This window comes from Odontesthes bonariensis, chromosome 5 (assembly GCF_027942865.1).
Source record: "Odontesthes bonariensis isolate fOdoBon6 chromosome 5, fOdoBon6.hap1, whole genome shotgun sequence".
Classification (NCBI taxonomy): domain Eukaryota; kingdom Metazoa; phylum Chordata; class Actinopteri; order Atheriniformes; family Atherinopsidae; genus Odontesthes; species Odontesthes bonariensis.
The window spans coordinates 33,445,654-33,468,544 of NC_134510.1; the positions used below are offsets into that span (position 1 = coordinate 33,445,654).

The 22,891-nt window shown below is 41.9% G+C and overlaps 2 protein-coding genes across 3 annotated transcripts in view; both read left to right on the forward strand.

Annotated features, from left to right (window-relative positions):
* Positions 1-7,748: 7,748 nt before the first annotated feature.
* ptpn23a (protein tyrosine phosphatase, non-receptor type 23, a) lies at positions 7,749-22,889 on the forward strand. Of its 2 annotated transcripts, none has more exons than XM_075466185.1 (24): positions 7,749-7,982; positions 9,867-9,941; positions 10,590-10,717; positions 11,009-11,085; positions 11,439-11,488; positions 11,617-11,748; positions 11,826-11,906; positions 11,996-12,127; positions 12,264-12,311; positions 12,631-12,687; positions 12,787-12,845; positions 12,971-13,050; positions 13,730-13,844; positions 13,959-14,024; positions 14,397-14,542; positions 14,872-15,189; positions 15,705-15,859; positions 15,972-16,303; positions 16,494-19,047; positions 19,142-19,326; positions 19,425-19,529; positions 19,678-19,816; positions 20,191-20,304; positions 21,528-22,889. In XM_075466185.1, exons 1-24 carry the CDS (start codon positions 7,899-7,901, stop codon positions 22,125-22,127), a joined length of 5,832 nt encoding a protein of 1,943 aa, XP_075322300.1. In that variant the 5' UTR covers positions 7,749-7,898; the 3' UTR covers positions 22,128-22,889. The 2 variants fall into 2 exon arrangements, with proteins under 2 accessions (XP_075322300.1, XP_075322301.1); XM_075466186.1 differs by having other exon boundaries at positions 16,497-19,047.
* The window catches only part of LOC142380376 (fucolectin-like), a 173,546-nt gene continuing 171,189 nt past the window's right edge, over positions 20,535-22,891 (forward strand). Inside the window, exon 1 of the mRNA XM_075466195.1 lies at positions 20,535-20,539. The gene's annotated coding sequence lies outside the window, so the exon portion shown is untranslated. The remainder of the gene's footprint in view (positions 20,540-22,891) is intronic.

A 22,891-nucleotide genomic window follows, 5' to 3' on the forward strand; every position in this document is an offset into this window, starting at 1 on the left:
TCTTCACTAACTGGTGGCGACATCTACTTCTTATTTACAGTCTATGGTCTTTATACTCAACTCAGAGAAAGTTGAAATGTCATCTTGAAGTTTCCAGGACTATTACTGGCTGTGAAAGTGTTAGAGATCTTCTGCTTCACTTGGATTTCTCCAAACCTTTCAGTATGCAGAAGTCCATGAATATGTTAGCTGTTTGGTTTGTGCATTGTTTTATTTATTTTGAAATATTTCAGGGGGCTGTGCAAAGTGTCTCCTTTTATTAGAACGTGCACATCTTTTTTTTCCTCTCAGTTAGAACCTGATTAGTATGCAGAGTGCTGAACCCTCATGTTGTCGACTCACTCTGCTGCTCCTGCCGGGTGATGATGAACTGTTGGCCCAAGGTTGCCGGCTGCAGGTGTTGACCATTGCTGTGGTGACCACCCTTTCCTGTCATTCTCCACCAGCCCAGCTGCCACATTGTGTCCCCTGACTTGCTTGAAGGCAACAGTTGGCCAGTTTTGTTGGATCACAGCCACAGGGAATAACTCCAACTTTGTGCTGCTGTTCAAGAATGAAACAAATCCACACAAAACCATGAAAAAAAAGAACCAAAAATAAAGGATGAAGTTGTATATGTTAAATATTTTCTGCCACTTGTGATTTGGTTAAACAATTTTGGTCTAACAATATCAAGAAAATCATTACAAAATACTGCTGTTGTTCAGTTATTCTCCAAAGAGAGCCAGATAGATGGCTGTAGAAAATGAATCATGTTCATTCCCTGAATCTTCTTCCCTCCCTGTATTTTCTATGAATTTCTGCCACTAATACAAATGTTTCAACTTATCTTTATTTTTGAAATTTTTCAATTCTCAGATGTTTGTGCAATGTTCATTCTGGCTGCTTCTTTAATAGATTATGTTCCAGGTATTCCAGGTATTCCAGGTATTTCTTGTTTGTTGTCAATAAGTTTATACACAGTGGGTCCCCTGGGGGTTTTCTTGTTTTTTTCTGCTTGAATTTGAATATCACTATCCTTCCATCTGGTGTTCATTCATCTTTTTTGTCACTTCCCTTCTGTAGCGTATTAAGCAGGATTCAAACAGATGCAATGTGTCTGATGTCTGATTTATCAACAATTGGTCACAAGATCAGACACAGATGAGTCTGACAATTTGAGTGGCTCCTACTTCTGCTACCATTTGAAAAAGTTAAACTATTCTGAAGCTACACCGGCAAAACCAGGCACTGGGGCCTGAGTTCAATTCAGCAACACAAAGCGTCACCTCACGGGAAGCAAGACCGTTGATGCCTGAAACTTCTACATGTGAAGTCATCCTTGCACTGCAAAGCAATCACAATTAATCGCCCTGAATTCATGATTATCATGTTTTACACTTTGTTCTGTGCATGCATGAACAACTCAGGGTTTTCAAATGTGTTACACTGAATTCTCTTCTTGTTAATCATAAAATTCAAACAGCTCTGTTCTTGTCAATTATGCACTGTAAGCGGATTTCTATTCAACATATTTGTGGTTTTATACAAAAAAAGTCAAGCAAATTATGCACAAATTCAAGTGAATAAAAAGATAAAATTTTATTTGGAATGAACTGTTCCATCCTATTTTACAGTGAGTCATCTGGCTGGAGCTGCATACCTGGAGGCAAAGCTAAAACAATAAGCCAGTAAATTGAACTGTAGATTAAAAGAAAATGAATAGGCAACAAATATGATAATTAATCCAGAGTCACAGCCAAAGCACACTGAGCAAAGAAATTACTCAGATTTAAAGTTCCCAGGAGTCAGCAGTGTATTACTGCTTTGGTTTGTGAAAAACTAAAATTATAGGATTTAGACTTATTAGAATTGAAGATACGTTGCTTTTTTTTCAGAAATGAAAAGACATTTTGCAGTATGCAGACATCTTATAGACAAAGAAATGAATTATTCAACACTAAGGATAATCATTAGTTAAAGCTGTAGGCATAACAAGGAGGAACAGAGACTGTATCTACATTTAAATTGGGATTCACAAGTTCTTTCAGGAAGAAATGTTATCTTAACAGCATTTTTGATCTCGGACATAAAATGAAATAGACTGAAATGAAAATCTCTGTACATGACAGGACCCTTACAAATAGCTTCCATTTTCCTTTTTTTTTAAAAATCTGTTTGACACTGGGACAAAATGTTTCTCCAAAAGAAAACACAACAGTATAAACTGAGTCACAGCATGTGAATAAGTTCAGACGATAGAGAGTGTGTGAGGCTTTAGAAAACCATCTGTCCCGTCATTCATGTGGAAGCTACTTCTACATGTATCTGTCTCAATGTTTTGCAGAACACATACTCCCTTATATTGCAGCAGTGTTTGTCCAATGGCACTGGCATCTTTTGGCAGGACAGTACCCCCTGCCACAGTGCAAAATAAAAAGGTTCAAGGAACATGGGTTCATGTTCAGAACAAGGGGTTTGAGCACATCTCTATTCAACCTGTTGGGTTAGCGGGTCAGAGCTGGTTGGGAGGCATAAGAAGAACCTCGTAATGTTTGGCAGGTGGTTTTAGAGTCCACATAAAATTAGATTATATATGTAAGGGATTCTATACCACCATCTTGTACTATACATAATTTACACACCACTATCTGGCCTAATAAAGACTGAAAGCATTTTTTAGGCATTCTTGGTGGTACCTTAAGACTTTTCTGTTCATGAAAAATACAAGTTGATGATTCATCCTGAACTCAGGAGCGTATACTAATTTTGCAACCAATGACTCGCTTTCAGGAGACATTTCCTGATCCTAACAGGTCTGATAAATCAGAGCAGACTGGAGTCTCCATAGGGGCGGCCTCCCTCCCTCTGTTTCTGCAGGACACACATATGTGGAAGCAACCAGCAGTCTGCTAGTTCCTGCATCAGAGATTTAAGATGGTAGCTCGGCCGTACAAGTTTATTTTAGTTCACATCACCATTCTTAAAGAGTAAACAGTGGCCCCCAATTGAAAGAAATCATCACACTGATAGTATGGCACGTGTTTAACAAAATATGATCGCTGCAGTGGCTGAGGTTTAAAACCAGCAGTTCTTTTTTTTTTTGCTGATCTAGTAATGTTTTTTTTTTTGTTTTTTTTATCACTGCAGTTTATCTGCAGGAGAAGCTGAGAGTGAAAACATTCTGTGGATGGAATACAAAGTTGTACTGCAACAATCACCTGAGCAATTCAAGTCTGTTTGCAAGTTTTATTCATGATAAGTATTGTACTTAAGTGACTTTACTTCAGACAACAAAACCATGGCTGCATAATAATGCACCTACATTGATTAATTATTTTCAAACTCTTAGCAGAACATTTAACACTCAAGGCCATGGTGGGTGTTTATGTTCCATAAACAAATGTGAATGCCCTTGTTTACATGGGTCAAGCTATTTATACCCTGGCTAGCTGAAGCGTCCTGTTAAAGGACTGAAGTTATCTAATGATGACAAGAACCTCCTACACACCACCTGAAGGCACCCACACCTCTGTTATGTAAAGCCTGAGTGTGCACAGGCCTGTTATAATTCTCTTCCAGATGCCACATCTACAAAGTTCAATACAATCCTCATCCATGCCTGCGTTATTTCGATTATAAGGATGAATTATTTGTTTTCAAAGAATGGCTCTAATCCAATCTTGTGTGAAATGGAGTTTAAATGCGGGTGTTGTGTGAAGAACTGTTCAGCAACAGTGCTGTCAGAAAAAGGATGCATGACCACTGCATAGCAACAACCATAGCAACACCAGTCGGAGTCTAGTCGCACTTTGAAAACATCAAACATATTTTGAGAATCACAGGAGGGCTGTAGAAACACGTTGCTGCCTGAAATCTTCTATCTTCCTGTTTTGACTTTTCTCCTCATCCCTTTGCCTTTCTTGTACTCCCTGACCCTCCCCCGCAGTTTGTCTCTCCCCCTAATCTCTGTCCATCTCACATACCCTCCTCCCCCCTCCTCTCTTACAAGCTTCTCATTTATCCACCTATGTCTCCTCATTTTCTCCAAGCTTCATCTATCTGTCCATCATCTTCCCTCTCTGGGCTCATTTTTACCTGCCTTGCCTGGAACATTCTTGCTCATTTTTCCACTTCTGCCTTCTTGTTTCTTAACCTTTTACCAAAGTGATACCAAAGGTGTTTGATACACCAGCAGAAACGCAGAGGACCTGACTTGACATGTTTCTGATCTCCCCTTTTTAAGCTCCTCTGCGTCAGTGTTTTCATTCCACTTTCCTTTCTCTCATACCCATTTATATCAGCTGTCATCCTTCTTTGTCATTATATTATCCATCTATCCTTCCGACCCCTCTCACCTGATTCATGGTCTTTGCCTTTTTCTGTTTTCTCCTCTCAAATTAATTTTTCTGTCTTTCTCCAACAATGTCTCTTTCCCCACCTCCAACCGCACCCTCCATCCATCCATCCACCTGTAGCGTATCGTCAGCTCACAGGTTTCAGCCTCATTGAACTAGCTGAGGACATCTGTGCCCTTCCTAAATGGGATCTTGGCCACCACCCTGTGGCTGTGCTGGGTCACCCGGTGCAGCGCTGTCATCCTCAGCTGCTCTCTTTCATTCAAGCTGCTTCTCTGTGCAGAGACACATTGCCTCACAGTGGTCAGAAAAGGAAAGAACACAAAAACAAAGGAAAAGCAAAGGAATGTCTGGCATATCTGAAATTTGTGCAGTGGTTGAAGACACACTGTAACATCGCTGACTGAGGCTTTCTTATTAGTTTTGCTATTACTTATTTTATTCTCTTAGTTTAACTTTGCCGTGTTGGACTATTTTGGGGTAAATCTATCATATAAAATCCCAAAACATCCATTTAATTTACAGGTTGTATTGCAAATGGAAAAAGTAGCACATGCATCTATGTGCTACTACACATAGATGAATGTTATAAACCTAGCCAGAATAAACGCTCTGAACACACTCCTTCTGTTAGGGATGTTTTGTTTAAATTACACTCCAAACTTTTCAGGAATTTCATGCAGTCATTTTTGTTAATTAACATTCATAACACTAGTCACTTTCTGCATCTCTAAACCTGGTCTAATGCTGTACTCGCATCATGCCAGATTATCCATGAACACACACGCAGCAGACTGAAAAGAAATTCTCTCATCAGTCTAAGCGTAGCAGACGATTTCACACACCCGAAAGTTTGCAGTTCTACATCATGCACTGCTGCTGGCATGACAGCTAATCAACCACTGCTGACAGTCCAAGGTAATAGAAAGCTAATTTACCATCACTTTTATTCATACAGCCAGCTTTACTTAGCAAAGGAGTGACAAATATGCAACACCTTTTTAAATAGTCGCTCTTGAATTCATAAATCTAAAAAGCTGGACATGGCTGTTAAAAAGGGTGAGAGCTCCCATTTTTTGCACTCGTTTTTAATGCATATATCATGCGTATGTGACAAAAATCCACTGAATCCACCCTTTGAGTATTTTCAAAATTTGACACTCTTCCCTGAGTGAACAGCACTTTACATTTATTGAATATTAACACCGTTGATTGTTGTTTTGTAGTGGATTCAGGTTGCATTTGGGAGAGAGTCCCAAAGGAAAGATATGAGCAGCAAATTATATTTATATAGATAAATAAGTATAAATAAAATTGTAGGAGAAAGTGAACAGATATTTAAAAAATCGTTTACAAAAAGATAATACTTTTAAATACTTAATTTTTTGTTTTAATATGCAGACAAGTGAGATTTTAAAGGAAGAACCATCAAATAAGGTATTGTGCCACCACATGCTGCTGGAATGGCTCTGATACTCTCTGGCATTTGTTCTACATTCTTCACCAAGTTATGTATTTCCTCATGTGGTGTTTTCATGACGGTGGTGGAGAGCCTAATACATCAGACAAAAACTCCCCTACGTGTTAGGATAGGTTGAGATCTGATGACTGCAGAAGGCTAAATGATTCATGTAATGTTCATACTCATCAAACTTTTCATATGGAGACGTTAATATTCTGAAATTGAATAAATTGATTAATAAGTTAATAACACTTCCACCAGGACAGAAATGTTTCCTAAAGGTTATGACTTATAGGGACCCTTTCTTATGGGCCCAAACCATGTCAGAAAGATGCTCCCCACTTCCTATCAAAGCCATTAAATACTGCGACTTCCAGGGTTAAGGGGTTAAGTTTTTGTCCTTAATTTGTCATCTGGTATCTTTCATCAGTTTACAGGCCAATTTTCTGTGAAAAAGGTACAGAGGGAAATAAAATAAGCACAAACAGTTTTAGTTGCTTTAGTTGCTTAGTTTTTAGAAATAATTGATTCATAAGATTTTTTATTTATTATAATGCCACATTAACTCAATTAATGTGATGTACATACTGCAAATACTTTAATAATCTGTTGATTATTGTATCTATATCGTTTTCAACTTCTGTTGGTCAGACAAAACATGACATTTTTATGTCATTTTCTACTATTTTCTGATATTTTACGACCTAACCAGTCACCCAATAAAGAAAATAGTCTGTAGGCTAAAAAAGTAAATAATCCCTGCCCTCTACTCTGTATACGTGTTACAGGTTTCATGAACGTGAGGTAAAATTCTGTCGTGTATGTGAAATATAGTCTTTTTTTCATTCATATTTTTCTCTATTGCACAGAACCCTTGTCATTAGATATAATCTTTTGCAAGGTGAAGAAGCACAAAAGGTTGAGATGTTACCGTAAAGGGAGTCTATAAATGTATAAGTGTCTTTTGAGCCTTATTTCTTTAGCTCAGTAAAAGGAATTTTACAATTACTTCAGGCCTTCATTCCGTCTGTCATAGTGCATGGTGACAAAATCCAACTCCACAAAAATAAATAACAATAGCTGTATCATGGTAGCAGATGAGCTTTAACGCTCATCCTATTAGGGATTAGCCTTAAGATAAAAGCCTCATGGAGCCTCTGTGGAGAACGATCTATCAAGCCTCTGCCATACCGTCCAGTTTACACCACCTACAGCAACCGCAACCCAAGATGCACCAGTGACATCTGCAGACAGGGAGGAGGAAAAACAGTCCAGTGAGGTGGGTGAGATATTTAGACTTGGCATGATGATGAGAATATGTGTATGTCTTGTGCTTAGGAAGATTAGACTATTGTACGCAACATCTGCTTTGTTGTGAGTCAGGGTATATTTCCCCTTTCATTAGATTATAAATTTCCCATATCATCTTTCAGTTTAATTTGGCTTTTATCGTGAAACTATTTATTGTAATGCTGGCAATACAAGTTAAATAATAATTAATGGAATGTTAAAAAGCCATTTTGAATATAAAAATGCAGTTTAAGTAATTTAAAAAACAGATTTTCAAAATTTTTTCTTGGTTACATTTCAGAGACGTGAGATTTACCGTCTCTTACAATTTCTGTATCTATGTTTTGTGTTGTTAATTAAAGAATAAATCTGTTTGACTTTTTTTGTATTCCGACCATTCATAAACTAAAGGTAATTCAAGGTAATACAATCAGAAAATGAATAAGACCAATAACAAGGAAATATTTTGATCCATTTGGTAATAGTAGTGAAATGATGGACTAGTACCTGAAACAACTGTAAACTTATTTCTATTGGCTCGATTATAAAGAAATTCGACTTATTTCAAGAATTGAGAACGTGATTTGTAGTCTACTAACCTTATTGACTACATTTCCCAGACAACTTCGCGGTGCGTAATTGGGGCCTACGTCACGTACGCTCCCAGCTTCCGGTCGAAGTGTAAATGGATACATGACACAGTTGTTTGGAGGAAAGCTATCTTCAGGAAAACCGTTTACGTCCATAGTATCACCAAAAGGGATTTTTGACATTGTAACGGCTGACAGTGCCGTGTAGAGCTGGCCGCCATGGAAGCGGTCCCCCGGATGCCGATGATCTGGCTGGACCTGAAAGAGGCAGGGGAGTTCCAGTTCAGCCCGGCCGTGAGGCAGGTGAGCTGGGTGTGGAATGGAGCAACAGGGCTGGGGTCGAAAGTCAACCAAACTAGGATTATAGACGACGGGATAAACCAACCAAGAAGCTAACCTTGGTTACAGTTAATTTTAAGTGTTAGTTGTAACTGCATGTCGAGGGTAAGAACATTTTTCCAGAACGGTTATCTGGCGAGCTAGCTAAAGTCTGGTTCTGGCAAACCCCCCTGACCACCGCCTTTTGTTTGCTAACGTTAGCTAGCTTACTGCTAACCTACAGTAAGGCAGAAATCCAAGTTAAAGTTTATCATTAGCCCCAACTAAACTCGCTAGAAATCAGCCACAGTACTCAAAGTGGTAAAGACAAATGTTGATTTTAGCAAAAGAAGGAGAATAATTCCTGTCGGCCCAGTGAGCCCTCCAGCAGGAACATAATAAACAGTGATCTCATTGTCACATGCACCTGAGCAAACCAGGAGCGTCCTCCAATAGGATGACTTCCAAAGAAGACTAATCAAACTATCTACCTTTATATCCTCTATCTTTTTTTGTTTTGATCTTTGTTAAAATCATTTTAGCTGACGTATCATTTTCATGGAGATCGTTTTGTTCAATAGTTTAGAACAATTTCAACAACATATTAACCGTCCAAGTTAATATGATCTGTTTTCATTTGGCTTAAAACCAAAATGTACCCACAGTGATGCTGTGCTGGTTGGATTTGCAACTGAAAGATATAAAATATAGTCTTTGAATTATAGTAGGTTGAGTTTTTTAAGTGCAAAAGTTGGTCTGGTAGTTGGTTGTTGAGTAATTAAGTAGTTAGCTCTATTAAATCACAGCAGGAAAATAAAAGGAAATATGTAATTGCTGTTAACTTCGTCAAAATTTTCTTTATGCAGGTTAGTACAAACAATTCCAATGGTCATGGAAAGGAATCTGGTGACTTTGAAGTAACTGTGACAGACTGTGAGGGACTTCACATTTAGTCTTTTGAATTTTAGGACACACATTTGCAAAAGGACACTTTATTAGGCGTTCTGATTTCTGCTGCTGTTACAGCACTGAAAGGCACACCCAATTTCCTGGCTCACATGTCTCATATTTACAGGAAAGACAAATTGCAGATCATCGTGTTTTCTATCTTTATCAAGTGGCCTATTTTCCAACCTCTTCCTGATGCAAAGAAACAGACCTTTGCCCTCTTCACTGGTTTATAATTCCTTTTGGTTAAACGACAGCCTACTACAGGACGACTACTCAGAATTCATACTTCAAATCACCTCAAGTGATGTTTTATGAAAAGTTCATACTCGTGTGTCTTTAACTGACTGCTTACCTTCAAATGCTGAATCTGAGTAGGAAAACGGTATTCATATTTAAAGATAATTGTAAAATATAAAGATGCCTTTTCTCAGCTTAGGAAAAATGGCAGCATAACACGTTTTGCATGTGGAAGTCAAATCGAGATACAATTTTCCTTGTTGCTACGTAACTGTGCATCTGTCCAGTGGCCTAGTTACCGTCCTGCTCCTATGATTCAATTAAAAACTTGAAGAGAAGTGCTAATAAAGGAAAGAGTATGTCTGCAGGGTTTTTAACCTCCTGGTCTGGCATTAAGTAGCTTACTGCTTATTATAGAAGATTGTTAGGATCGTGAAAGTCTTAGCAAAGCATCATGGGAGAGAGCCTGGAAGAGACTTAACCCTTGACTTTTGATCAGGACTAAAGATTAGCATTATGACTAATTGGCTAAAGATACACAAAGGGATTGTGGAGTTGTTTCCCTGACTGTCAGGTGATTTGTTTTATTCTGTTGTAAGATCAGGAGTCCTAAAATCAATAGTTTTAGTCTTGAAAAGCAGCACATTCATTTACCTTTTGCCCACTTTTCTTTGTCTTTAGTTCATCCTGAAGAACTATGGAGAGAATCCGGACAACTACAATGAACAGTTGAAGAAACTGGAGACTCTGCGGCAGGTGGGTACAGTTTGACACATCCCTGGAGAACAAATATTCTCTGTCACCGCTGTGCTGTAAGTGGGGGTATAGTGACACATAATAGATTAATAGTGAAACACAAGTTGTTCTTAGGTCAGTTTATTGACATATATGAGGACTAATGCCACTAAAAAACTGCAATAAATGTGAAAAAGGGCTGAGGAAATAGTAATTTGACAGATTATTACTTAAGCCAAGAGTGGCTCTCCTGGGGACATATCATCTGCTGCAGGACTTGTTGTTGTACATTTTGATAAATTGAATTAGATCTCATCATAAGTAATCATTTGAAAAGTCTTTCTTCACTTTTTTTTAAATTTCCTCTAGTAAGTTCTAATGGTTGCAGTAAAAAAATCAGTCTTAACATATTAATGATACAAGCTTTGTTTGTTTGGCTTGTTTTCCTATCCTGCTCTGATCCAAGTTCTAAATAAAATAAAAATGCACACTCATTAACATAAGCTATTTGGAAAGGCATCAAAGAAATGATCAATTCTAAGCTTTCCTCATTAAAACTGGGCTACACATGAAGCACAGCTTGGTTGGAGGTAGTGGTTTTGTAGCTGTAGAGGTAAAGAGCAGCAGATTTAATGCAATGGCAACATGATGTTTGTGTCTGTTTTACAGAGTGCAGTGAATGTGACGAGGGACTTTGAGGGATGCAGCACCCTGAGGAAGTACTTTGGCCAGCTGCATTACCTCCAGAGCCGTGTACCCATGGGAACCGGTCAGGAGGCTGCGGTACCCATCTCATGGTATTAACATACATAATTATAACATGGAAACAGTGGCATTCGCACATATGTCTGAAGCTGATATCACTTATTTATTCTTTTATATTAATCTTTTGTTAAATGTGTTTTGAAAGATTTAAATGCATATTGGCTTAGCTGAAATGTGGATGAATTATTTCCTTGTCAGCAGCTGCATGAAAGTCTGAAAATGATGATTTTATTGTATAGTTGCTTCTAACTTTGATAATGAGTGATTTTCACAAATGGTATTTTACCGTTGTTCTTGCTTATATATTCTTAAATCGTGTTCAGGACTGAAATATTCTCTGGAAAAACAGTCACTCATGACGACATCAGCTATGAGCAAGCATGCATTCTCTACAATCTCGGTGAGTAAAGTCACTTGCAGCAATTTGAGGTTTTTATTTTAGTCCATAATAGTTAACAGAACACTCAATTTATATCTCCTGAAGAATTTTGGTTTTCAGTATAATGTCATCTTTGGCATTGTTGTATTGTGGTGTGAGAGTAGTCTTTTTAATACTCAAAATTTAGCTTTGTACTTACTTTTTCTGTTCACTGTTGTCTCACAGAAGTGAAATAAGATGGCATGGACTCAAGACAGAACTTATACTTCTTATTATGGACACTTTAAAGACCAGGGAAAGCCTATAGTATGGCCAGTGTTTGCTGAATGTGAATAGGAAGACTTTCAAACCTTTTCAAATTTTTCTGTCTGTAGGGGCCCTGCACTCCATGCTGGGAGCGATGGATAACAGGGTATCTGAGGAGGTATGACACACACACACACACACACACACACACACACACACACACACACACACACACACACACACACACAGAATAATCCTATACATGTTTGTACATAAAGTCTCACTGATTCTGTGCTCTGCTTCCAGGGGATGAAGGTGTCATGCACACACTTCCAGTGTTCAGCAGGAGCTTTCTCCTATCTGAGAGATCATTTCAGCCACAACTTCAGCGTGGACATGAGCCACCAGATTCTGAACCTCAACATCAACCTTATGCTGGTAGGTTACACACAAGCGCACACACGCAAACACACAGACACACCAACATGTGTTATTAACCCGTGTCTGTCTCCCAGGGCCAGGCTCAGGAGTGTCTTCTGGAGAAGTCCATGTTGGACAACAGGAAGAGTTTTCTGGTTGCCCGCATCAGTGCTCAGGTTTTACCATTAAATATTCAATATATTTTATGGTATCAATGCAGTCAACAATTACAGATTTAAAAGCCAGTGCTTTTGTGGTGCTGCAGGTGGTGGATTACTACAAAGAGGCCTGCAGGGCTTTGGAGAACTCAGAGACTGCTTCTATGCTGGGAAAGATCCAGAAAGACTGGAAAAAGCTGGTTCAGATGAAGATCTACTACTTTGCTGCTATCGCACATGTGAGTGTCCAGTGAGAGAGTTGTGTGTTTGCATCTGTAGTTTTATGAGCTTATTTTTGTACTGTTGTTTGATTTCTCAGCAACACACACACAGACATCATTGGCCTTTATTTCAGTCTTATTTTTGTCTCATCAGCTTCATATGGGAAAGCAGGCAGAGGAGCAGCAGAAGTACGGAGAACGGGTGAGAAAACATTTTGAGTTTTATGTTTTTTATTATATTTCGGCTGTTAGACTGCGGCTGCCTTGAGTAGCGCACCCTTTGATGAACAGTTACAGACAGAAAGAAACATCCCCTCCAGGAATTGCAGCACTGAAAATGTGTTATTTTACTTTAAATACTTGTACAAGTCAATGCAAGTAATTTTGCTATATTTTTCTATAACATTTCTGCTGTTCTGCCTCATAACAAGTTATTTCAGAGCTCCATTTACTAACTGAAGACAAATTAACTTCAAGCCAAGTATTTTTTTAAGCTGTTAATAATGTTCCGTCTCCCACAGTTGGCTTACTTGCAGAGCTCTTTGGACAAACTTGGTGAAGCCATCAAGCTTGCGAAGGTAAAGTTCTTCTCTTTCATTTTGTATCTGTCTTGAAGTGTGTTCTTGTTGTTTTATGAACTAATCGTGCTTTCCTTTGTTTGGTCCCGATCCAACCAGGGTCAACCTGACAGCGTGCAAGAAGCCTTGAGATTTACCATGGATGTAATTGGTGGAAAGTGAGTGAAGAGTCTGAATGATGGCATTTTCATGTTGTTCATGTTTGATTGGAATCTTAATTCTGATTTAAAAAATAAATAAATAAAAACATGCATGTGACAATGTTTTTTCTTTGAACTTGCAGGTTTAATTCGTCCAAAAAGGACAATGACTTCATCTATCATGAGACGGTTCCCTCTCTGGAGACTCTAGCTTCTGTCAAAGGTATCAGGAAGTGTCCGTTTTTTTTTCAGTTACTGTGCACATACTGGTTTTGCATATAGCTGCCTCTCATTTGATTAATATAAGCACAGTGGTTAGAGTAGCATGTTGTGTGTGCATTTGTTCCAAACTTGATGTTGCAGTGTTTCTTTTTTGTTTTAAGCATGTGAATAAGAAGGATTCACAAAGTTAAAATCATAGACTTTTATTTCTGTATCATCTCTGAATTGGTTCTGTTGCAGTCCTGTATAAAAATTAGGGAGTTATTGACCTTTTTAATGGCAGATTGACATGAATTATTCTGAAATTTGTTATGTTTTGAGACCACAGACCAATTACTCAGTTAAAATGAATGTGTAGGTGAGTCCAAAAAGTGACCGGTACTGTGTGTGCTGTCCAAAATCAGCAGTTTCCTAAAGTTCAAGTTATTCAAATGAGTTAGATAATATATTTATACTGTTGGAGTTGATCAGCAGTGAATCTGTTGGTTGATTTCTTCAACTTTGAATGACTTACGACCGACATAGAGTTGCCCAAACTAACTATAACTGGCTGCAGACTTTGGCTGAAGGTGTATTTATTTAGCATGTAATGTATTAAGAAGTCGTGTTTTTAAATTGCATTGTTCAAATCAGGAAATTCATGTGTTGTTGTGTCAGTAAAACTTCTCTTGTCTTTGTAGGTGCTCCACTGGTAAAAGCTCTGCCGGTAAATCCCACCGACCCCAGTGTCACCGGACCAGATCTGTTTGCTAAACTGGTGCCCATGGCTGCTCATGAAGCCTCTTCTCTTTACAGGTAGGCTCTTTTAGTGGATGATTAGTTCACCTTAGAATGGTGAGAGACGAATGGTTTTCCTTAATTGAGAAAGTTCAATCACATATGTGGTAATGTCTGTTGTTATTATTCCAGTGAGGAGAAAGCCAAGCTCCTGAGGGACGTCATGACCAAGATTGACAGCAAGAGTGAAACTCTGGAGTGAGTTCACGAGTGTGTCTGTGTTGGTGTGATTAGGAGGTTTTATGAAAAGTTTAGCTGAAATTCGTGAAAGCTTTGATGCCATTTTATTGGGATCTCTGGAAATTCTAGTTTTGGGATGTTCATTTCAGAAGCCAGTAGACAATGTTAGTAAGACTTGTCTTTTTCTTCCATATACAATCTTTAAGCTGCTCAGACTCTGTGTAGTCTGTACAGAGTGGAAACTGTGTACATCTGAACTGAGAACAAAGGGGATCTTTGAATATATTGGAACAACCAAGAGTAGAATTTCTATCAGAAAATCAAAGTAAAGTATTGACAGAAATTGAGTTTCCTCCTAATTCAGGTGACTTTTCTCACCTCCTCCTGCAGGCAGTTCATGGACTCTCTGGGTTTGGAGCCGGAGTCTGTTGACAACCTAGACATGTACAGCCACATCCCTCCGGTCCTGATGGAGAAGTGTGCTGCTCTCAGCGTCCGACCAGATACCGTCAAGAGCCTTATTCAGTCTATGCAGGGTTTGTAAAAAAAAAACGACCTCAGTCACGCATTAAGCTGCTTTCACACATGCACTGGAGTCCTGACATGTTCCAGAGGTTTTCTTGTGAGAGACACGTGAGAACCCAAATTTCCAGAATATTTGCTTCAGACTCTGCAGAAAAAGACCTTTGTCTGCACATATCCCTGAACATTCCCAGTGTTTGTGTGTGAAAACGGCTATACTTGCATATATCTGACTGCAGAGAGCTACAGCTGTGACAGCCGATGCAGAGCAATGTTAGTGAATTCACTTTTGTCTGCTGACATAAGATGAGATAAGATACAAGTCCCATCCTTGCCTGTGCAGTGCTCTCAGGCGTCTTCACCGATGTGGAGTCTTCACTGAAGGAAATCAGAGATGTCTTAGAGGCAGACGAAGCTGGCGAGCGAGCCCTCCAGGAGGTTTTTGGCCCAGCCGCAGTTGAGCTACACCCAGCAGCACAAAGCCAAGCTCTGGCTGAGATCCGCAGGGACCTGGAGAAGTACATGGAAGCCCACGAGAAGGCCAGCTTTACCAACACGGAGCTCCATCGAGCTATGAACCTGCACATCAGCAATCTACGCCTGCTTGGGGGGCCACTGGAAAGTCTGAGCGAGGCCCTCCCACGGCCCCAGCTCAACGAAGGTGAGAATGGGTTTGATGGTAGTGGTTTTTATCCAGCTTTATTGTAACTTTTTTTTCAGACTTTACATATTTGAGAATGATATGATTATGATAACATGATTTTAATATCAACATGAACAAGTTTATTTCCATCAGCATCAAGCGCTCTGAAATCTTACAACTTACTTCAGACACAGATTTTTCATTGATAAAATAAGCTGGTTTAGTTTATCACTCAAGCATTTGTTTTTCATTTATAACATGTTAGAAAATAGTGGAAAAATCTCTGACTTTGACTTGGGAGGCAACTCAGAATTGTCTGTGCTATTTATTTTTTTCTTTAACAATTGTTTAGCCGAAGTCCAAGAAATGGAGTCCTTCACAGGGAAACCACTGTCTGCTGCAATATGTTGTAAAATAATATAATATGTGTCTAACAATAATTTAGTGATTCTGTCAGGAACCAAATGCCTCAGACTGAATGTAATTGAAGGATTTAGTTTTGAATGTAGTTAATGGTGCTTGTGTGTATGCAGAGGAAGTTGCTGGGCTGCAGATTATGAAGCGGATCCTGGGAAAGGTTCAAGAGATGAGGGAACAGAGAAGTTCTTTGGAGAAACAGCTTCGTGACCTCATCCAGCAGGACGACATCACCTCCACACTTGTCACCACAGAGAGAGCAGACATTAAGGTATTTGCTGCACATTATTGATTGAAAAAGATTAAACTTAATAATTGTCAGTTGGAAAAGGATTCTGCTTAGCTTCATACTCGAGGCCTTTAAACAACCCATTCTCTTCCAGTGTATTTTTGAGGAGCAGCTGAAGAAGTATGAGCAGGTGAAGGTCTATATCGACCAAAACCTTGCAGCACAAGAAAACATCTTGAAGGCCCTGACAGAGGCAAACGTTCAGTACGCCTCCGTTCGTAAGGGCCTGAGCCAAACCGAGCAACAGTGGAACAGCACGGTTCAGGGATTGGTGGGCTCATATGAAGCGTATGAGGACCTGATGAAGAAATCCCAGGAAGGGAAAGAGTTCTACGATGACCTGGAGGCCAAAGCATCACGTCTCCTGGAGAGATCAAAGGCTCTGTGCCAGACTAGGGCTGAGGAGAGGAAGCCCATCCTGGAAAAGTAAGGAAGACATATTTTTTTTAGTTACATTGATCACTACAACAGTAAAACTGTGTTTATGTCAAAATACCATAAAGTAAAAAAAAAATGTATTTGGTGGTGGTCTTTTTACATGTTAAGCCTGGTTTTATTTATTTTATGAAAACATCTTATTTCACAATGTGTTGTTTTTCTCCTCTTTCCTTTTAAGCAGAGAAACCCAGAAGAAGCCCCCAGCACGGCCGACGGCAGCTAAGCCCTCCTTAAAGCCAAGGGCTTCTGATATTGATCCAGCCTCCAGCATTGAGGATCAAGAGTTGGCCCAGCTCAGTGCAGCCATCTTGGCCTTGGGGGGTGACCTGCCCGAGGACCTCCGCAGCCTCCCTCCTGACATTCCTTCCCTCCCTATCGCTGCGGGTCGTCTACATGGTCCTGAAGCCTACATTCCACCTGGTGCTAAACTTGGTGGCAGCTCCTCCATGCCTTGGCCTGGTGTTCCAGCTGCTAGTCTTCCTCACTTCCCTGCTAACCTGCCACCTCCGGAGCTTCTGGCACGGATTGCTCAGTTTCCTACTTCAGGAGCTTTGGCCACACAAGGACCCCTGCCACGTGTACCCCTCCCTCAGATGGCTCCACAGAGGCCTCCACAAATGCCAACCCAGCCAGTTGTGTCTGGTTATCGGCATCCTCCTCCTCCTCAAGCTCCCCACCCAGGTCCTGTTGCGCCTACCCCAGTCCGACCCTCGACCACCACTGTGGACAGCACCCAGGCCCCTATCCCCAGCTACACCCCCACACCACAACACCCTATTCCACCTTCAATCTCAACTGGCTACACAATATCACAGATAGGAGCGTACACCCACTTTATGCCCCACCCAGGGGTTCCCGTTCAACGCCAAGGACAGATACCTGCATCCCAGTCACAGCAGCAGAAGCATCCTCAGCAGTACCCCACGCCCATTGCGCAGCCACACTCACAGGGGTACCACCCCGGACCAAGGGCTATCCCTGGACCTCATCCTCCTCTTCAGACCCAACAAGTTTACCCTCATGGATATATGCACCCTCGGCCTGGTGTTCCTTCTCTGTACCACCAGGCTTATCCTGGTCAGCTTCAGCCACATCAACAAAATGACTTTCAGCCCCAGTATCAGATACCCCAAGGCTATCAAACTGCACAGGGTTATGTACCCCAGCAGCACCCTCAGTTAATGCCAGGCTCCATGCCAAGGCCACCTCAGGTTCAGATGCCACCTCAGACTGCACCCCCACCAACAGCCCCTACTTCTCAGCCAGCACCCCCTGTACCTCAACCATATCTACCCCATCCCAGCCAACAGATGCCCCATGGACACCCTCACCAACAGATGTTGCCACAACAGCATCAAATCTCAATGCCTCCTAGTGCCCAGCAGATTCTGCCACGCCCACACATGCAGATATCGGGTGTTCCCACAGCGCAGATGCCCCCTACAAGTCAGACAATGCCTCCAATCTCACAGAATTACATTCCTCCCTCTAGCCAGCCCGTCCACCCTTCCCTGCACCCTCAGATGGCTCCTGCCCCACAACCACATATGGCCCCTGGTCCTCAGGTCCACTTGCCAGGGGGACCTTTGCCTCAAATGCCCCCCAGTGCACTACCACCGCTGCATCATGCCCTACCTGGACAGCCTCCTATACCAAATATGCCCCAGCAGCCCATGCAGATGCCCAGTCAATCTCAGTCTCACCCTGCACATTCTAGGGGGGTATGCTACCCTGGAGGAACTCCAGTGATGCCTCAGCAGCCCCTTGCACCCCAGCCAGCAGCTCCCCAACAACCCCAAGCTCCTCTTCCTATGACTCACCCACAGCCTTCTACGATGTATCCTTCAGCCCCGGGGACTGGACCTCCAGGCGCTCTACAACAACCTGCTGTCATGGGTCCACACACCCCTGCCGCTCAGCACATGATTCAGCCCTCTTCTGGAGGCCCCGCAACAGTGCAGCCAACCAACACCATCCCCCCTTCTCCTTCACCTTCCCCATCTTCATCTCCCTCTCCAGGCCCGGCCTCATTGGGTCTGAACCCCCAGCAGAGACCCACACCAGCCTCGACTCCTGGAGCCACAGCACCACCCACTCTCCCCTCTCCCTCTGCTGTCTCTCCCTCCACATCACTATTTCAGCGGCAGAACTCAAGCACAGACGACCTCCTCTCTTCAAGCCCGGAGAGCCAGCCTGGAGGCCCCAAGGCCCCCACCAATGTCCTCCAACCCACCAAAGCTGACCCACAGGATGGGGAGCGTCGGAAGAAGAGCTCCCAGGGAGTTCTCCTGATCCAGGGTGATCCATACCAAGCCCCAGAGCGTGTTGCCCATCTTCACGGGGAGCTGGAACGTTACAGGGCTCGGGTCGATTCTTTGGAGCACCCCTCAGAGAACGAAGGGGGTCTGTCGGTTCTGGATGCCCGCTGGAAAGAGCTCCAGGACCAGCAAGAGAAGGATGCCCGCCAGCTCTCTATAGCTATCGCCCGTTGCTACACCATGAAGAACCGCCACCAGGATGTTATGCCCTATGACTTCAACCGTGTCGTGCTGCAGTCAGGCAAAGATGACTACATCAACGCCAGCTATGTGGAGGACTTGTCGCCATACTGCCCACGCCTTATTGCCACACAGGCTCCGCTCACCGGCACAGCAGCGGACTTCTGGCTCATGGTGTACGATGAGAAAGTATCGCTGATAGTCATGCTTGTTTCGGAGCAGGAGCTGGAAAAGGTACTCATTTTTTTTTCCAAACACTGTAGTGATAGGTACCTGTGATAATTGCAGTTTTTTTTTTCATTGGTGTCCTTTTTAATGTTGCCTTCAGGGAAAAGTTCTGCGCTACTTCCCAATGGAGCGCGGCCAGCAGCTCTCTCAGGGACCGATCACACTCAGCCTAACCGCACAGAAGACGACGCCGACACACGTGGAGCGCATGATCAGCCTGCAGTACCGCGACCAAAGCCTGAAGCGTACTGTCGTCCATCTCCAGTTTACTTCCTGGCCAGAGATGTAACTCATCCTTTTTTGATTAAAAATATTTTTGTTGCAGAAAGTAATCTCATTATAGTGTTTTACTGAGGAGCCATTGTATCTTCGTCTCCCATTAGGAGTCTTCCTGATAGCAAGAGTAACCTGCTGCGATTCATTCAGGAGGTTCACGGACACTACCTCCATCAGAGGCCCTTACACACACCTGTCGTGGTGCACTGCAGGTGAGTGCATTTCTCTAACTCCATCACTTCACAGGGAGGTGCTGTGGTATTCATTATCATTCGATCACTGCGGATAACAAGTTGTTCACTCTTATTCATATTTGCACTTTGGTCAGAAAAGTGTTGCTCATCAGCCTTTCTGTCTCAGCTCGGGAGTTGGACGCACCGGCGCCTTCTGCCTGTTGTACGCAGCCCTGCAGGAGCTGGAGGCAGGAAATGGCATCCCAGACCTTCCACTTCTGGTGAAGAAGATGAGACAACAGAGGAAGAACATGTTACAGGAAAAGGTTTGTTGTGTTTGGATTTAGTATCTGATATTAATCAGACTAAGCAGAGGTGTAGAAGTGGCATCAAGAGGTAGAAAATTTCAGTCAGAATCGTATTGGCAGATCGGGCTCCTGGTTGCTGATCAGAGTAGTTAATGGGTGAGGTGTGACTACTGATTGCTGCATGATAGGAATGTTTTCTCAAATGTTGTCATTAATGCTGAAAACACAGGTTCATTGGACTTTAAACCCTGAATGTAAATGTAGAAATGACAGGATACATTTTGAAATGCATTTTCCACGTGCCAATCGTGTAAAATATTAAACCTCAGGATGAGTAGGTTTTTGGATGCTGCATGTTTAATATTAAAAAGCAATTTCGTTTACATCTTCAGCTCCACTTGAAGTTCTGCTACGAAACCGTGTTGAAGCACGCCGAGCAGGTCCTTCAACGCCATGGCATCACGACCGCCACCTACAACAAGAACACCAACTCTGCAGCCACAAAGGTTGGCCACTCCTCTTATGGCAAACAATGCCAATTAAAGCATAAGGTCATTCAGCAGATGCCTTTACAGTTGAGCAATAAAACCTGAGCATTGTTTGAAAATAATAATACAACCAGAATTTATTTATCAATATTTGAAGCATATAAAACATAATCTAAAAATAAGAGAGACTGCAGCTACTATCAGAAAATATTGTCTTTGCCAATATGTTCATCAGCATTTCAAAAGAAATCAGGCTAGAAATGGATATAAACACGTTGCAGCTGGTTTTACCGGTTTAATGAAATGTTCACAAGATGCTCAACTAGAAAACAAACCCCCCAAAAAAGAAGTTATAGCTGATAATAAAGCTTAAAAATCTGATAAAATGTTAAAGGTACAGATTATTTCTCATTTACTCCCATCGGTTGTTTTGAAACTGTAGGAAACACCACAAGGAACACACTGTTCTCACACAGTGAATGTCACAAAAACAGCTTTTATTTAGAAAAAACTATTTACAGAAGTTTATTGCTGCTTGGAAAGTAAGTAATTGGTAAACTTTCAGGATGTAGTTTAATAATTATACTACTAATTTAATAGCACATCACTGTTGATGTTTGAACATTCAGCTGTAATTTCTCTTTTCATACCTCATTTGGCTCCATTCTCATTGCACAGAGCACATAATTGCTAATAATTTGATTCTCCATTATATGGAAACACAATGAACACTTTCTGTGAATAGATCATGCAGCTGGATTTAATTTTATTTTAAAGAAACCGACCATAACGAATATCAGTCAAATCAGGGTGACAATATTTGTTCCAGTGCTATGAGCCTTACAGAAAAAGAAGGGGAAAACTCCTTCCATCTCCAGGTATAATGGGGATTTCAGGACACAAAACTAAATCTGAATAATTTGCTTAACGTGTTGGAAACATTGACTGAAAGAGAGAGAGGGTTAGGAAGAGTTATAGAACTGATGTTCCTTAAGTTTAGTCTTGAAGCCTCATTCCTTCGCAGCTCCACTGTTTAATTTAATCTAACTTTAATGATGTATCTGCTCATATTCTGCACCGCTGAATGTTCCAAAGGAATTCTACGAGTTCTGGTCTGAAGAGGTACCTTTTTCATTGTCGGTAGAACAGTCGCAGAGCAGTAGATGAAGAAATCTTTCATTTCCTGCATCTCTTTAATCTTTATTTTTGACATTGATCTTTTTTCTGAACTTTCTCCGCAGCCTTACTCAAGACAGGAATCCCAGCAGGATATCGTCCTTGGCGGCGACATGCCCATCAGTTCCATTCAAGCCACCATCGCCAAGCTCAGCATTCGTCCACCTAGCGCCACAGACCCAGCCATGGAGGCCAGTGCCTCCTGTGGCCTGGAGGAGCAGCTCGGAACCATCTTACCAAGCCTGGACTCAATTGGTGACATGCAGCTGCTGCAGGACCCCTGTCCTCTCACAGATTTCCAGCCCCCCTCCTCTTTCAGCCCACCTCTCACTCCACCTACCCATTCTCCTCCACCACCAAACGGCCTGGATGGTCTGTCCCTGTCAACCCTAACACAAGCCAACCACCAGCCAGCCCCTGAGTCAGAGCCCAGCATCAGCCCGCCGCCTCCTTCCTCTGCACCAGCTCCTTCATCTCTGGAGCTCTTGGCCTCTATGACACCTGAGGCCTTCTCCATGGATGGAGGAGGTCGGGGGAAGCAGCGGGTGACTAAGCAGAGCTTTCTGCAGCCAGCAGAGGGTCAGGGTCTCCATGGGACCAAAGGCGACGAGGGGGATGACCCACTCAGTTGCCTGGACCCCCTCTGGAGCCTCGGCAAGCGCTGAGTCAAATCCACAGATTGCTGTCTCCTTCTCTCACCTATCCACCAGGCGTAAGCAAAGGCCTGAAGCTCTTTCTAATCCTGCTTTTAAAAGAAACAAAACATTGAATTCTGGAAGTGTTGGAGACATTTTTGTGGTGTTGATTACCAAGATGTGCCTGTTGGCAGATGATAGCGGTGTGATCCCTAAAAGAGAAAAAAAAAAAAAAAAAACGGCACAAAACACACTTGCTTCTCCTTCCATCACCGGTGGCGTCTGGGACCAGATCTCTATGCACTCGTCTGAATCCCCTTCTTTCTGTCGCTCTTTGCTGCTTTTCTTTGTATGTCAGTGGATGGAAGCACCGTTGCACTTCCAGCCCTCGTAGTGGGCTGCCCAAAGAAAAAAACAAAACTATCACAGCATGCACTCCAGTTTAACACCCCACCCCCCCATCACAGGTGGGTGTAAAGGCATCCCAAGGCTGTGACAGTGCTTGGCTCCTCCTCCACTGCACCGTGAGAGATTTAATGACTGGAAAGTGATGTGTGGAGCTCATTTAAAGGACAAGACACCCCTGAGTCACAACATATAGCTCAATCATCATTGGAACACAGAAGATCAAACAAATCAGCACGTTTTAACTAGTTGATTTACTTTTCTTTCTCTAACACTGTAAATATCTTTAAGTTGGGCTGTTGCGAAAAAATGTCACTCTGGAAGAAAAAGAAAATTCACTAATCATTCATTATTGTAAAGATATAAAATAAATGCAGTAGACAGACAGC

What these genes read in the sequence shown, in the direction of transcription:
- ptpn23a (XM_075466185.1), top strand. Translation starts at nt 7,899, where the DNA reads ATGGAAGCGGTCCCCCGGATGCCGATGATCTGGCTGGACCTGAAAGAG. An exon ending in TTGCCCGCATCAGTGCTCAG is followed by an intron (nt 11,907 to 11,995) that starts GTTTTACCATTA and finishes GTGGTGCTGCAG; the next exon opens with GTGGTGGATTACTACAAAGA. An exon ending in AGCAGAAGTACGGAGAACGG is followed by an intron (nt 12,312 to 12,630) that starts GTGAGAAAACAT and finishes CGTCTCCCACAG; the next exon opens with TTGGCTTACTTGCAGAGCTC.